The sequence below is a fragment of the Tupaia chinensis genome, unplaced genomic scaffold (assembly GCF_000334495.1).
Source record: "Tupaia chinensis unplaced genomic scaffold, TupChi_1.0 Scaffold000387_1, whole genome shotgun sequence".
NCBI lineage: Eukaryota > Metazoa > Chordata > Mammalia > Scandentia > Tupaiidae > Tupaia > Tupaia belangeri.
The window spans coordinates 2,531,354-2,543,116 of record NW_006159889.1 but is presented as its reverse complement, the minus strand read 5'-3'; the positions used below and the strand labels follow the sequence as shown (position 1 = coordinate 2,543,116).

Sequence of the window (11,763 nt, the reverse complement as noted above, 5' to 3'; positions counted from 1 at the left end):
TTATTTAATTTTATTTATTTGTTATTATTATTATTATTTTAAATTTGACCAGAGAGACAGAGACAGACAGAGAGAGAGAGAAAGGGAAAGTGAGAAAGCAACCTGCTAGGTCCAGCACTTGAACCATAGTTGGCCATGTAGGAATCTAACACCTTAACCACCCACACCACCTGCTGACCCCTTGCTTTTCTTTTAAATTATTTATTTTATTTATTCATTCATTTATTTTAATTTGACCAGAGAGAGAAAGATTGAGAAAGCAAGCTGCCAGGTCCAGGACTCGAACCGTGGTCAGCCATGTGGGAATGTCCAGCACCTTAACCACCATGCCACCTGCTGGTCCTGCCTTGCTTTTTTGTTGTCATTTTTTTATTATTATTATTTTTACTTGCTGGAAGCATCTGTCTTGAGGATTTTTTTTTTAATATTTTATTTTATTTAATCTTTTTTTTTTTAATTTGACCAGAGAGAGCCAGAGGGTGAGAGTGAGAGAGAGGAAGTGAGAAAGCAAACCACCAGATTCAGGACTCAAACCCTGGTTGGCCATGTGGGAGTGTCCAGCTCCTTAACCACCATGCCACCTGCTGGTCCCTTTTTTATTACTTTTTAATCTGACCAGAGAGAGACATGGAGAGAAAGAGAGAAAGTGAGAAAGCATGCTGCTAGGTCTGGAACTTGAACCATGTTCGGCCCTGTGGGAGTCCAGTGCCTCAACCACCACATCACCTACTGACCCTTATTTTTGTCTAAGAGGTTTTTGCTATAGGGCACATGCATTCTCTAGAGAGACAGAAAGAGAGAAATCACCCCCGGGGAGATAGCCATACCGCAATCCCTTCTCTTCCATATTCCCAGGACCTTGGGCATGCACACACATGTACCTGGTGTGAGTTTCAAGCTACTGGGTTCACGGCGCAAACCACAGTCAACTACGTGGGAGTCCAGTGACATAACCATTATGCCATCTGTTGGTCCCTGGCCCTTCGTTTATTAGTTTTTTGCCAGTGTGCATAGAGAGAGAAAAAGTGAGAAAGTACCGTGCACTCGCCAAATTCTTTTTTTTTTTTTCAGAGGTTTTAGCAATAGGGTACGTGCACTTGCCAGACAGAGAGAGACAGAGAGACAGAAAGGGAGAAATCAACCCCACAAAGAGAGAAAGTGAGAAAGCATGCTGCTAGGTCTGGAACTTGAACCATGTTCGGCCCTGTGGGAGTCCAGTGCCTCAACCACCACATCACCTACTGACCCTTATTTTTGTCTAAGAGGTTTTTGCTATAGGGCACATGCATTCTCTAGAGAGACAGAAAGAGAGAAATCACCCCCGGGGAGATAGCCATACCGCAATCCCTTCTCTTCCATATTCCCAGGACCTTGGGCATGCACACACATGTACCTGGTGTGAGTTTCAAGCTACTGGGTTCACGGCGCAAACCACAGTCAACTACGTGGGAGTCCAGTGACATAACCATTATGCCATCTGTTGGTCCCTGGCCCTTCGTTTATTAGTTTTTTGCCAGTGTGCATAGAGAGAGAAAAAGTGAGAAAGTACCGTGCACTCGCCAAATTCTTTTTTTTTTTTTCAGAGGTTTTAGCAATAGGGTACGTGCACTTGCCAGACAGAGAGAGACAGAGAGACAGAAAGTGAGAAATCACCCCCACAGTGGGGATGGCCACGCTGCAATCTCTTCTCCTCCGTTTTCCTCTCGGGATCTTGGGCACGCACGCACATGCGCCCAGCGTGAGTTTTAAGCCACCGGGTCCAGGACGTGAACCGCGGTTGACTACATGGGAGTCCAGCGACATAGCCATTACGCTAACTGCTGATCCCCAAAAGTCCAAACTCTTGAAGGCCCTGCATGAGCTAACCCATGGCACCCTCTCCAGTCTCACCTTGCCACACTAAATGTCTCACTAGCTCCCTTGGCGTCTCTGTGACTAGAATGCCATCTTCCCACTCTCCTTTTGAACAAAAACCAGATCCAACACAAATGTATACTCTTCCAGGAAGTCTTTCCTCCTCTCCCCTGTGACTGGACTGGAAAGATCTCCACACAGTCTCCGCACTATTTAACCTCATCTGTCACACTTCTTATGCCACTTGCTTAAGTGTTTTCATTTTTTGGTCTGCTCTCGTTGGAGAACCAGAATCAAGGCTGACTAATCTTTGTGTCTACAGCACCAGCCATAAATACCCACCAGGGCCCCAGAGCACACACAGGGCATGCACAGATCTTCTGGAGAGATACCCATACTTCTCTCTGGGCACAGAGTGTGGGTGAAGCAAGGTGTGAACCGAGCCCATGGGAGGCAGGAAATGAGGCAGGGGTCTGGCACAAAAACCCACCTCTCGCAGTTCCTCCAGCCCATACTCCACTGCCGCCGTCAGCACCTCCAGCACCTGCAGAGTAGGTGGTTGAGGGAGCAGGCGGGCGTTTCCTTTGCCCATCTGCACACACAGCACAATGGGCGAGCTTCTGCCTCTTGCGCCCCCAGCCTCTCCCACCCCAGCTCCTGCTAGGTAGGCTCACAGAGTGGCGGTGCAGCTTGACGCTGTTGGTATACAGGAACTCCAGCACTGCCAGGAAGGCCTCAGCTGGCACAGTGCTCAGCACCACAGGACTAGCCACCCCGGGGCCTGGCTCTGTGCCCAGAAGTCGCTGGAAGAAGTTGCATCTACAGGCCAATAAGCACCGGTGGGCAAATACCTCCTGCTGTTCTTGACCAACCACAAAGCGAACATCACTGTGGGAGAGAGGGGCGGAGAGAGGGGCAGAGATCCAGGGAAGCGGAAGCCAGAGTCTAGAGTGCAGCTTGGGCTTGGACTTGGGCTTTGCCTTTGCCCACTCTGGGCCTTAGTTTCCCTGTCTGTAATGTGAGAGACAGAACTCAGTACGCCCAGCAGAAGGCACAGGACACACAGGCCTGAGTTCTAGTCCCAGTTCCGCCCTATGATACAGCAGGCAAATGATTTCCTATCTCTCAGGCTTCCCAGCCATGAAGTGGGAGGGGAATCCCAAACCTCAGGTCTCAGAGGAGGTGACTGCTTGATTACTGGGGAGCCACCAGGGGTGCTGCAAGCAAGCCTACCCCTGCCTCCCCAGCCTGAGTCTTAGGGGAAGGGAAGCTTCTCTCAGCTCCTCCTCCACTGGCTGCAAACAGCTTTGTCAGCCTCTTCCAGGCAGAAGGCTGTGTGGGGTGCAGAGCGTGCATGCGGTGACTGCAAAAAGACATGGCAGTAGACGCGGCCTCAATGCTCCACTGTGAGGCCAGACCACATTTTCCATCTTCATGATCACTTCCGGCCCCAACCTCTGGGCCTCTAATGAGGCAGGGGCAGGAGGCAGGAGATGAAGCTCGAGCTTCCTGGAACCTCGTAGTCCCAGGTCCTGAGGTTCCCACTACTCAGGCCAGACTGTGACCCCCAAAGTAGCAGGTCAGGGGACCCGCCCTTGGGGAGGAGCCCGGATCTGAGGCAGTGGGGACAGTTCTGCCGACCAGTCTGCCCTGTCTGTTCTCCCCTAGTTCAGGCCCCCCTCACATCCTGGGTGGCAGCTCCCCGAGCTACTTCCTGTCGGGCTCTGACTCATTCCCTTGAGCTTTGTTCCTTTCATGAATCCCCAGGACCCAGAACAGGGTCCTCTCCTCCTCTGCCCTCTTCAAGGAGGGAGGCCCCAACACCAAATGCTGGAGGTGATGGAACCCCAGGTTATCAATATAGCCCACCACTTAGGACTCGTTTTACCCCTGCCAGCAGCCCAAGATCCAGAGAAGGAAGAGCTTCCTGGAGCCTCTGAATCCCAGGCCCAAGGCCGAGGTTCCCACTGCTCAGGGGAACCTCAGCACCCGCCCACAAGTGTGGGCCTCTGTTCTCCGGAAATCGTCACCAGTGGTGTCCCCTGACTTCCCCACAGTCTGAGTTCACCAGGGAGCAGGGCTAAGTCCTAAGTCCATGCCTCTTCCCCTGGGCCTCCGCAGTGTCATGGGGCCCCAGGGGACCCAGCTGGGGAAACCCGCAGGCCCAGCCCTCACCTGTATCGGGGGTTGTTGATGAGACTCCGGAGTGCTGTGGAAAAGGGTGCAGGCTCCCCGCGCACAAGCAGTCCCAGGGTCTCCATGGGGGTGCTGGGGAAGGGGGAACGCGGTGGCCTGGCCTGGGCCGATGTCTGTCTGCGGGAGGCTTAGAGCTGGCCAGACTAGGAAAGCCACAGGGAGGGGCAGCAGCTTGGGAGGCCAATTTGCTAAGTTTAGGGATGGAGTGCCAAGGGCCGGGGTTCCAGAAGCCTTCAGATGCCTGAGGTTCAGGGATAGGGAGGGGCCGGCAGAGGCCGAGGCTCCAGCGGGTAGAGGCTGATGCTGGCTGAGCCCTGGCTGGGAGCTGCCCAGGCAGCCGCTGGGGTGGGTTTCCATGGAAACTGGAGCCTGGCCTGAGAGGAGGCCCCGCCCAGCTCCCTGCAGCCCGGGGAAAACTTTGGCCTTGGAGGGCCCCTAAGCAGAGCCCCAGAGTCCTAGCACTCCAGCTCCTGCCTCCCTGCCTCAGCTGCTTGTGGGGAGGCCACAGAGAGCGGAAGGGTGGTGGGAGACTGGGTTCCATGCTGCTGGCTAGGGTTCCAGGCATTGTTTCCTCTGTCCAGGCTCCCCTCCCCACAGGATCAGGTTAGCCAGGCTTAGGAATCCCCTCGATACAGAGAAACCTCACTCCAGTGGATACTTCTCAGGGCCAAGACCTGGCTTGTTTGGGAGAGGAGTCCTGTCCCTGGTGGGGAAGCTTAGGTGAGGCAGTGTCAGCTGACAGGCATCATAGCTTCTGGTATCTCTGTAATGTGACACCACTGGTGGTGGTGGGGACCATCTAGGTACTGGGCATGCAAGAGGTGTGGCCTGCAAGGGTTAGGAGGGTCACCCTCAGTCACCACCCTGTCAGGCCTGGCTCTGGCCAGCTGAGCCAATAGGACTCCCCTCCCCCGCACTCAGCCCAGAACTGAGGAAGTCCTCCAAGCCACACCCTAGCTCTGGGCCTGGAGCGGAAATGTTTGTCCTTGTTGAGGCTGACAGGAGACAGAGCCATGACGTAGTCCTTCCTGTGGGCCAGATCCTGGATTCCTGAGTAGCCACCCCCACGGTCTCGAGGTCTCCCCATGTCCCAGGCCTCTGTGACGTGTTCAGAAATGGCCAGTCATCCAGCCATTTCACAAGAGAAGCGGACAGCAGTGCAGGAGCCCTGGGGTAGGAGGGCACCTTCTGACCAGAAGCCCTCTGGAAGATCTGTCCCTGTAGGGGGCCAGCAGGTGGTGTGGTGGTTAAAGGTGCTGGACTCACACATGGATGACGCGGTTCAAGTCCCAGACTTGGTGATTTGCTTTCTCACTCCCCCATCCCTCTATGTCTATCTCTGATCAAACTGGAAAATAATAATAATAGTAAATAAAGTTAAATAAAATAATTCTTAAAAAAAAAGAACCTGTTCCACAGTCACCACCCTTGTGGTAGTACATCCAAGTTCCAAGCCTGTTGCCCACCTCTCTCCCTGCCGACTCAGGGGCACCCCATCAGCTCCTGCTCACAGCAGTAACACTCCGGTTAAGCTAGGGCCTGGAGGGGAGGACTTTGGGAGGGAGGAGAGCTTGCTCAAGCAACCCATGGCAACCCGACAACAGAGGCCCTTCCCCTCCCACCTGCAGGTCAGGCCAGCCAAGCCAGGCTGTGGAACCAGAGGGAGCTTGGAGGCTGCAGGTGACTCAGGTGCCTAAGGGAGTTTCTGGAGGAGTGGACGGCCATCCTGGAACTGATGCTGGGAGAGGCAGGGTCAGAGGCCAAAAGCAGTGGCAGAAAGCGCTTCCTGAGTCACCAGCCTCAGCTGGTTGTGGGAGGTCTTTCTGCTGGCCACAGAGAGCAGAGGGATGGTGAATGATTAGATCCCATGCTCCTGGCTAGAAGGATCTGAGGGCTTAGGAGCTGGGTCTGTCCAACCCCCCTGTCTAGGGTTTGGGGCATTACTTCCATTGTCCAGGCTGAGACAGACTAGTTCCATCCCCTGCTTCCGCTGGTGAAGTCAGGTGGAAGAAAGGAAGTGGACTCGGAGCTCCCTAGCAAGCTCCATAATGTTCAAGAGAAAGGACTTCACCAGGCAGGGTCTCACCCAGGGTCAGTCTAATCAGCATCTCTTCCCCTGTTTATTTCCCTAACAGTCCTTAACCCTCTAAACACTTAGGAACCCAGCAGCCTCCCACTATTCCAAAAACACAGGTAAGAATGGGAGGGGGAGCAGGGTGGGGGTGGAGTAGGGGTGAAATCCCTTGACCTCAACTGAGCAAAAGACAGGTGATAGAGAAAGCTGGCACTGAAGGGAACACCTAAATTTGAGTCTTCTAGCCTGCAGGTTCATGGCTGGCAGGTCTCTGCCCCCTGGATGCCAGGAGGAGGAGGCTGCCAAAGACTCTGGGCTGAAACTATCACCGGTGAGGCTCAGAGGCCGCCTGCCCAGTATTGATGAGGCCCAACCCGCCGGACTGGGCCCGGCATCCCGGCGTGGCTCCATGCTGGCAGCGTCTTTCTCACGCAGAAACTCTTTGGCGGGGCCTGGTATGGGTCCTGGGGGTCGGCGACCATCCATGGGCCCAGTGCCTCCTCTAGGTTCGAGGATCAGCTTCTCTGGGTTGCCCTTAGCACCTGCCCGTCGGATGGTGCCTTCCTACCGCATGGAGCCTGCACCTGGGGAGCGCTGGGAGGCTGCACGTGCACAGCAAGCCCTGGAGGCAGCGCTGGCAGCGGGGCTGCAGGATACCAGTTACTCTGGCTCAGAAGCTGGACGGCTGGCACGGGAGCTCTGTGAGCAGGTGCATGTGCGCCTGCGCGAGCTCAGCCCGCCGCGCTACAAGCTGGTGTGCTGTGTGGTGCTGGGGCCACGCGCAGGCCAGGGTGTGCGCGTGGTCAGCCGAGCGCTCTGGGATGCAGCTCGAGATGGGCTGATCTCCGCCACCTTCACCAACGCCTCACTCTTTGCCGTGGCCACTGTTCACGGGCTCTACTGCGAGTAAGGACACCTCCAAGTTCTGCAAAACGGTTTATTATCCCAGGAGGAGGCCCTCCTGGGGCTCACATCCCAATAAATAAATGTATGTCAATAAATAAAAGTGGTCCATAAATAATGCCCCCTAGCTGGGGGCTAAGGCTCGGGCTTATCTTGGAGAAGGGGTAGGAGACTACAAGGCCGCCCCCAACTCCAGTAAAGCTGGTCCCTGATTCCCTGGGGGATTCAGTCCAGAGCCCCCAGTGAGGCACCAAAAGGACAGGGAGGGTCACAAAGGCCCAGCTTGAGGGCTTAAGTGGTGCCTGCTCCCCAGAGAGGGCTAGGTGGGGCTGTGGTCCCGGAGCAGGCGTAGAGTGTAGCGCAGCCGCTGCCGCAGGTCCGGGGAGCAGCCCAGCTGCCGCAGGTGGGAAGCGAGGTAAGTACAAGCACTGCGATTTCGGGCCACAAAAGTCACAAGGAGGGGTTCCCAGCCACTGAGGATCAGCTTGGTGTGGTCCCCATAGAAGTTCACCTGTGTACAAGAAGGCAACACTGACCAAGGCCTGGGCCCCAGGCTCAATTCCTGCCCCAGCCCCTGACCTCCCAGACCTTCCCCCAAGCCCAGAGCGCTCTCTCACCTGGACAGTGCCATCACTGAACAGCATGAGGAGGGCCTGATCCGTCTTGACCCACTGCAGCAGCAAAGGTGGGGCAGGCATCTCCACCTCTTCCACACTGGGCAGGTCTCCACCCTGGAGCATGGACGTGAGTCAGTTTCTCCCCACCCATGTCTCCCTTGGCCTCCCCCCACCAAAGGGGATGGGAAAGGATCAGGCGGTTAGTTCTCAGCGTGCCCACCAGCCCCACACCTTCATGAGGTGCTGTTCCATATAGGAGGCGAAATACCGCAGGATGCCCAGCTGAGGCTGCAGGGCTCGGGGCACAGCAGCCACAGAGAAGGAGAAGTGCTTCGTGCTGGTGGGATTGTAGTGCACAGTCCTGCAAGGGGGGAAGCAGAGGTCAAAGCGAGCCCTGCACCAGCACCCCTCCCCTGAGACCCCAGGCACCCCCCATCAAGCTGCAGCCTCGCTCAGTACCACAGCTCGGATACAGGTGCCCCAGGGCAGCACTCACTTTCGATTGGCTGACAGGGCCATGTGTGTGCCATCATTGAACAGCACGGCCACGCGGCGGCTGGACAGTTGATACCCGAAGCCAAACTTGTTGGAGTAGTCCACCCACTTGCTGACCCACACCAGAGGCTCTGGCTGTGCCAGGGGGGCCGGGTTCTGATCCGCTGTCATGTGAGAGGGGGAAGTGAGGAGCTGACCCTGACCTCCCACCACCATTGACATGTACCAGACCCCAAGCGTACCTGGGGGCATGAAGGCCACACAGTTCCTCAGAGCACAGAGGGCTGACTCCACCACCGTGGCCACGGTCAGGCCTTCTTCAAACCCTGAAGGGATGGGACATTGGGGCTTAGGTATCAGCCGCCCAGGACCCAGGTCATGCCCCTCTGCCCAGCCCTTCCCCTGCTGGCTGGTCTCAGCCCCAGCAACCTCTAGCGCCTCCCATCCTCTCCAGCTCCTCACCGTCACCACTGCTCGCCAGTGTCCCACGGGGTGAGCTGTCTTCAGGTGCTGTCTCTACCAGGCTGACAGGGCCTAGACCGGAAGCTACTGGAACCTGGAAGATTAGGTAGGAAAAGGGAGTGAGAAAAGTCCTAAAATCCAAATCCTGGGGAGTCCGTGACCCAGCCTTGCCCTGGTTCCCAGGCCACTCCAGGTCAACCCCGCCAGGCTAATGAGACACAGCCAATTAGGCACCACGAGGCTGGATGCTTCGCCTGCCTCTTTTATCCGGGCTTCCCTCAGCTGCTAGGCTGGGGTGAGTCAGGGGAACAGTGACCACGTGGGCACCTCACCTCGGGCCTGGCATCCTGATGGCCGATGGACGTGCGCATGAGGCCGCTCACCAGACGGGAGACCTCGTCCCGCTCTTCAGGGTGGTTCTTACCTGGGGGTGAGGGGTGAGATGGCCTAAACATCCTGTCCAGCCTCTCTGCCTCCCACAGGGCTGGCAGAGAGGCAGGCCTTCCTAACTGTCTGCATACCACACCCCAGGTTGCTCTGTACCCCCGACCCACTGACACCCCAGACTCACTCTTCTTCTTCCTGCCAAAGAGGCTCTTGGTAACTTTGGCAAACAGACTCCTAGCTGGGTTGGGGGGTGTCAGGTCTGGGACTGTCACGCAGCTGCTGACAGGGAGCCGGTCGGGGGTGTAGCCCTGGGGAGGGGAGCCGTGTGAACAGAGAAGAGACCCCATACAACTCCCTGGAAATACACAGACTGGACTTAGGTGTCTGGAGCCACAGACCTTGGTAAAGAAGTCATGGCGTAGGATCTGGTCGATGGAGGGGCGGTCTCGGGGTGAAGCCCGCAGGATGGCAGCCAGGAGCTGCCGGGCAGGCAGTGAGAGGCTGGCAGGCAGCGTGTAGTGAACCTGCTTGATGCAGCGGTACGTCTCCTTCAGGTCAGCGGTCTCAAAGGGGGGCGTCCCACAGAGCAGTGTGTACCTGTGAGGCAGGATACACGGTCAGAAGTAGAGGAGTGGACCCCCATTATGTGAGGGACCACTCATGCACCCACCACCTCTCTGTCACTGACCCTGGGACTCACATGACACAGCCCAGTGACCATACATCTGCCTCGGGGCCATGGCCCTGTCTCAGCAGCACTTCTGGGGCCACATAGTTGGGGGTGCCACAGATGGTCCTGAAAGACAGTAGGGAGGAGGAGAGGGGAAGCTCAGACCCAGCCCATCCCTGCCCCCGCTGGGAGTCCAGACAAAGCAGCTGCCTGTCACCAAAGGCCAGAGAGCTCCTGCTTGTCCTGGGACAATAGATGCAGGGATGGCAGCTGAGTCCCCACCCACCCGCCTGGCCCAGCTGCTCAGCTGCTCTGCAGGATGGGTTGGACCTGACCCCCACCCCAGACCCTCCTCCCTCTGTCATACGGAGGGCGCATCACTGATCCCTTTCCCCTTTCCACCCTGTCTGTCAGAAACCCGTGAGACTGTCATCTCCCATGGTCCATGCCACATACACAACACCAGCTGTCCCAGCCCCCATAAACCTCATCTGCCACACATGTTTTCTGTGACACACACACCCAATGGCCACAACGGGGTCTTCACATACACACACACACACACACACACACACACACACACACACACACACACACACACACACACACACACACACACACACACACGGCGCCATGTCCTGCCATCTCCACACTCTCGGTCAGCTCTCTCACACACGTACACACTGCCTTTATCGCCCTTCCCCATCCACACATAGTCATAACTTCCAAGAATCCTTACATCCCCAATCGTCTCAGGGACACAGGCCGCCTGTCCCACCTGTGTCACTCACCCATAGGACCCTCAGTCTCTGCAGCATTTCCAGTAACCTGGGGCGCCTCTTGCACCTTCGCATACACAAACAACCCATCACCCTTCCCTGTTTATCACATGCACACATCAGGTGGTCACCTGGCCACCCACGTACATACTCACTATCACACACATCATCTGTGGCCACCCTCTGCCTTGAACACTCACTTCTTCCTCTGCTCTGGGGGCTCCAACCGGGCTGCCAGTCCAAAATCTCCCACCTTCAGTTCCATATTCTCGGTGATGAAAAAATTTCCTGGATGAGGACAAAGAGGGGTGCCAAATTGATTTCTCCCTTCCATTCCTCCCTCCCCAGCCCCCCATCCTGATGGCCCAGGAGTCTCACCTAGCTTGAGGTCCCGATGCAAGATGCCCCGCTGGTGCAAGTACTTGAGGCCTGAAAGGATCTGCCGCAGATAGTAACGCACCTCTGGCTCCAACAGGGTGTGCCGGGCCTTCCAGATGTGGGCCAGGGACTACAAAGAGCCATTGCCTCAGCCCCAGTAAACTCTTCCTGACCCTTCCTCTTGTGCTCACTGAGGAACGGACAGGGCCCCAGCTTTGGGTCCTAAGAGCTCCCTTCTGTCCTCAGTCCCTATCCCTGCCCGATCACATCATTCCTCACCTTTCGGCTGCAGAGCTCCAGGAAAATGTAGATGTTGTCAGCATCCTCAAAGTGGTGCGAAAAACGCACGATGTGGCGGTGCTGCAGGTCTCGGTGCAGCTCAATCTCGTTTAGGATCTGCGATGGGGCGAGGGATTGTCATCCTACCAGGTTCCCACCGCACCAACCCCACCCCACATCTCGTCCATCCGGCCTGGACCCACCTTTTCGCGCTGATGCGGCTTGGCGACGCGGCTCTGCGGGATGACTTTGACCGCATAAGCGCTGCCGGTCTCGGTGTCAGTGGCCTCGTAGCAGCGGGCGAAACCCCCCTATGAGGAGGGAGCATCAGGCCAGGAACTCCAGGAGAGACTGGTCTGGCCCGGGGATGTCCCCACGTCGGGGTCAAGCGTCCCCACACCGCCCGGTGCTGGAAAAGAGCATGACCGAGCCCTCCGCCCCGCTAGTATCCCCAGATAGCTCTCAGATGGCCCACCTTGCCCAACAAGCGGCCTTTGAAGTAGGTGCGGCCGCTGCGAGGGTCCGTGATGAGACGTCCAGGATCTGGCGTCGGTGGCCCAGCCAGCATCTCCTGCTCAGGTCCCGGCAAGGCACTCGAAGGCGGCCCGGGTCCTGCCGGGGGCGCAGGCGGGGCGGGCGCCCCGCGGGACGGGGGCGGGGGGGGGGGAC

General features: G+C 56.9%; 3 protein-coding genes across 4 annotated transcripts in view; 1 reads left to right on the top strand and 2 right to left on the bottom strand.

Moving 5' to 3' along the window:
• Positions 1 to 5,109, bottom strand: part of BTBD19 (BTB domain containing 19) — a 10,691-nt gene extending 5,582 nt beyond the window's left edge. Inside the window, exons 1-3 of the mRNA XM_006153800.3 lie at positions 4,030 to 5,109; positions 2,529 to 2,742; positions 2,345 to 2,398 (exon numbers count right to left, since the gene is read on the bottom strand). Coding sequence (XP_006153862.1) covers positions 2,345 to 2,398; positions 2,529 to 2,742; positions 4,030 to 4,115 — 354 coding nt within the window. The 5' untranslated portion in view covers positions 4,116 to 5,109. The remainder of the gene's footprint in view (positions 1 to 2,344; positions 2,399 to 2,528; positions 2,743 to 4,029) is intronic.
• A 592-nt stretch (positions 5,110 to 5,701) lies between these two features.
• On the top strand, positions 5,702 to 7,063 carry DYNLT4 (dynein light chain Tctex-type 4). Its single transcript, XM_006153797.2, has 3 exons — positions 5,702 to 5,739; positions 6,186 to 6,243; positions 6,370 to 7,063. Exon 3 carries the CDS (start codon positions 6,381 to 6,383, stop codon positions 7,032 to 7,034), a length of 654 nt encoding a protein of 217 aa, XP_006153859.1. The 5' UTR covers positions 5,702 to 5,739; positions 6,186 to 6,243; positions 6,370 to 6,380; the 3' UTR covers positions 7,035 to 7,063.
• On the bottom strand, positions 7,048 to 11,721 carry PLK3 (polo like kinase 3; the record flags this gene model as incomplete). 2 transcript variants are annotated; one of them, XM_027773920.1, is given in 15 exon segments in its annotated part: positions 7,048 to 7,569; positions 7,645 to 7,758; positions 7,876 to 8,005; positions 8,141 to 8,303; positions 8,382 to 8,465; positions 8,602 to 8,695; positions 8,934 to 9,025; positions 9,173 to 9,296; positions 9,387 to 9,585; positions 9,689 to 9,784; positions 10,638 to 10,725; positions 10,816 to 10,945; positions 11,095 to 11,211; positions 11,298 to 11,405; positions 11,570 to 11,721. In XM_027773920.1, coding segments are annotated over 15 exon segments (2,168 nt in total), but the record flags the coding sequence as incomplete, so codon positions are not given.
• Positions 11,722 to 11,763: the final 42 nt, after the last annotated feature.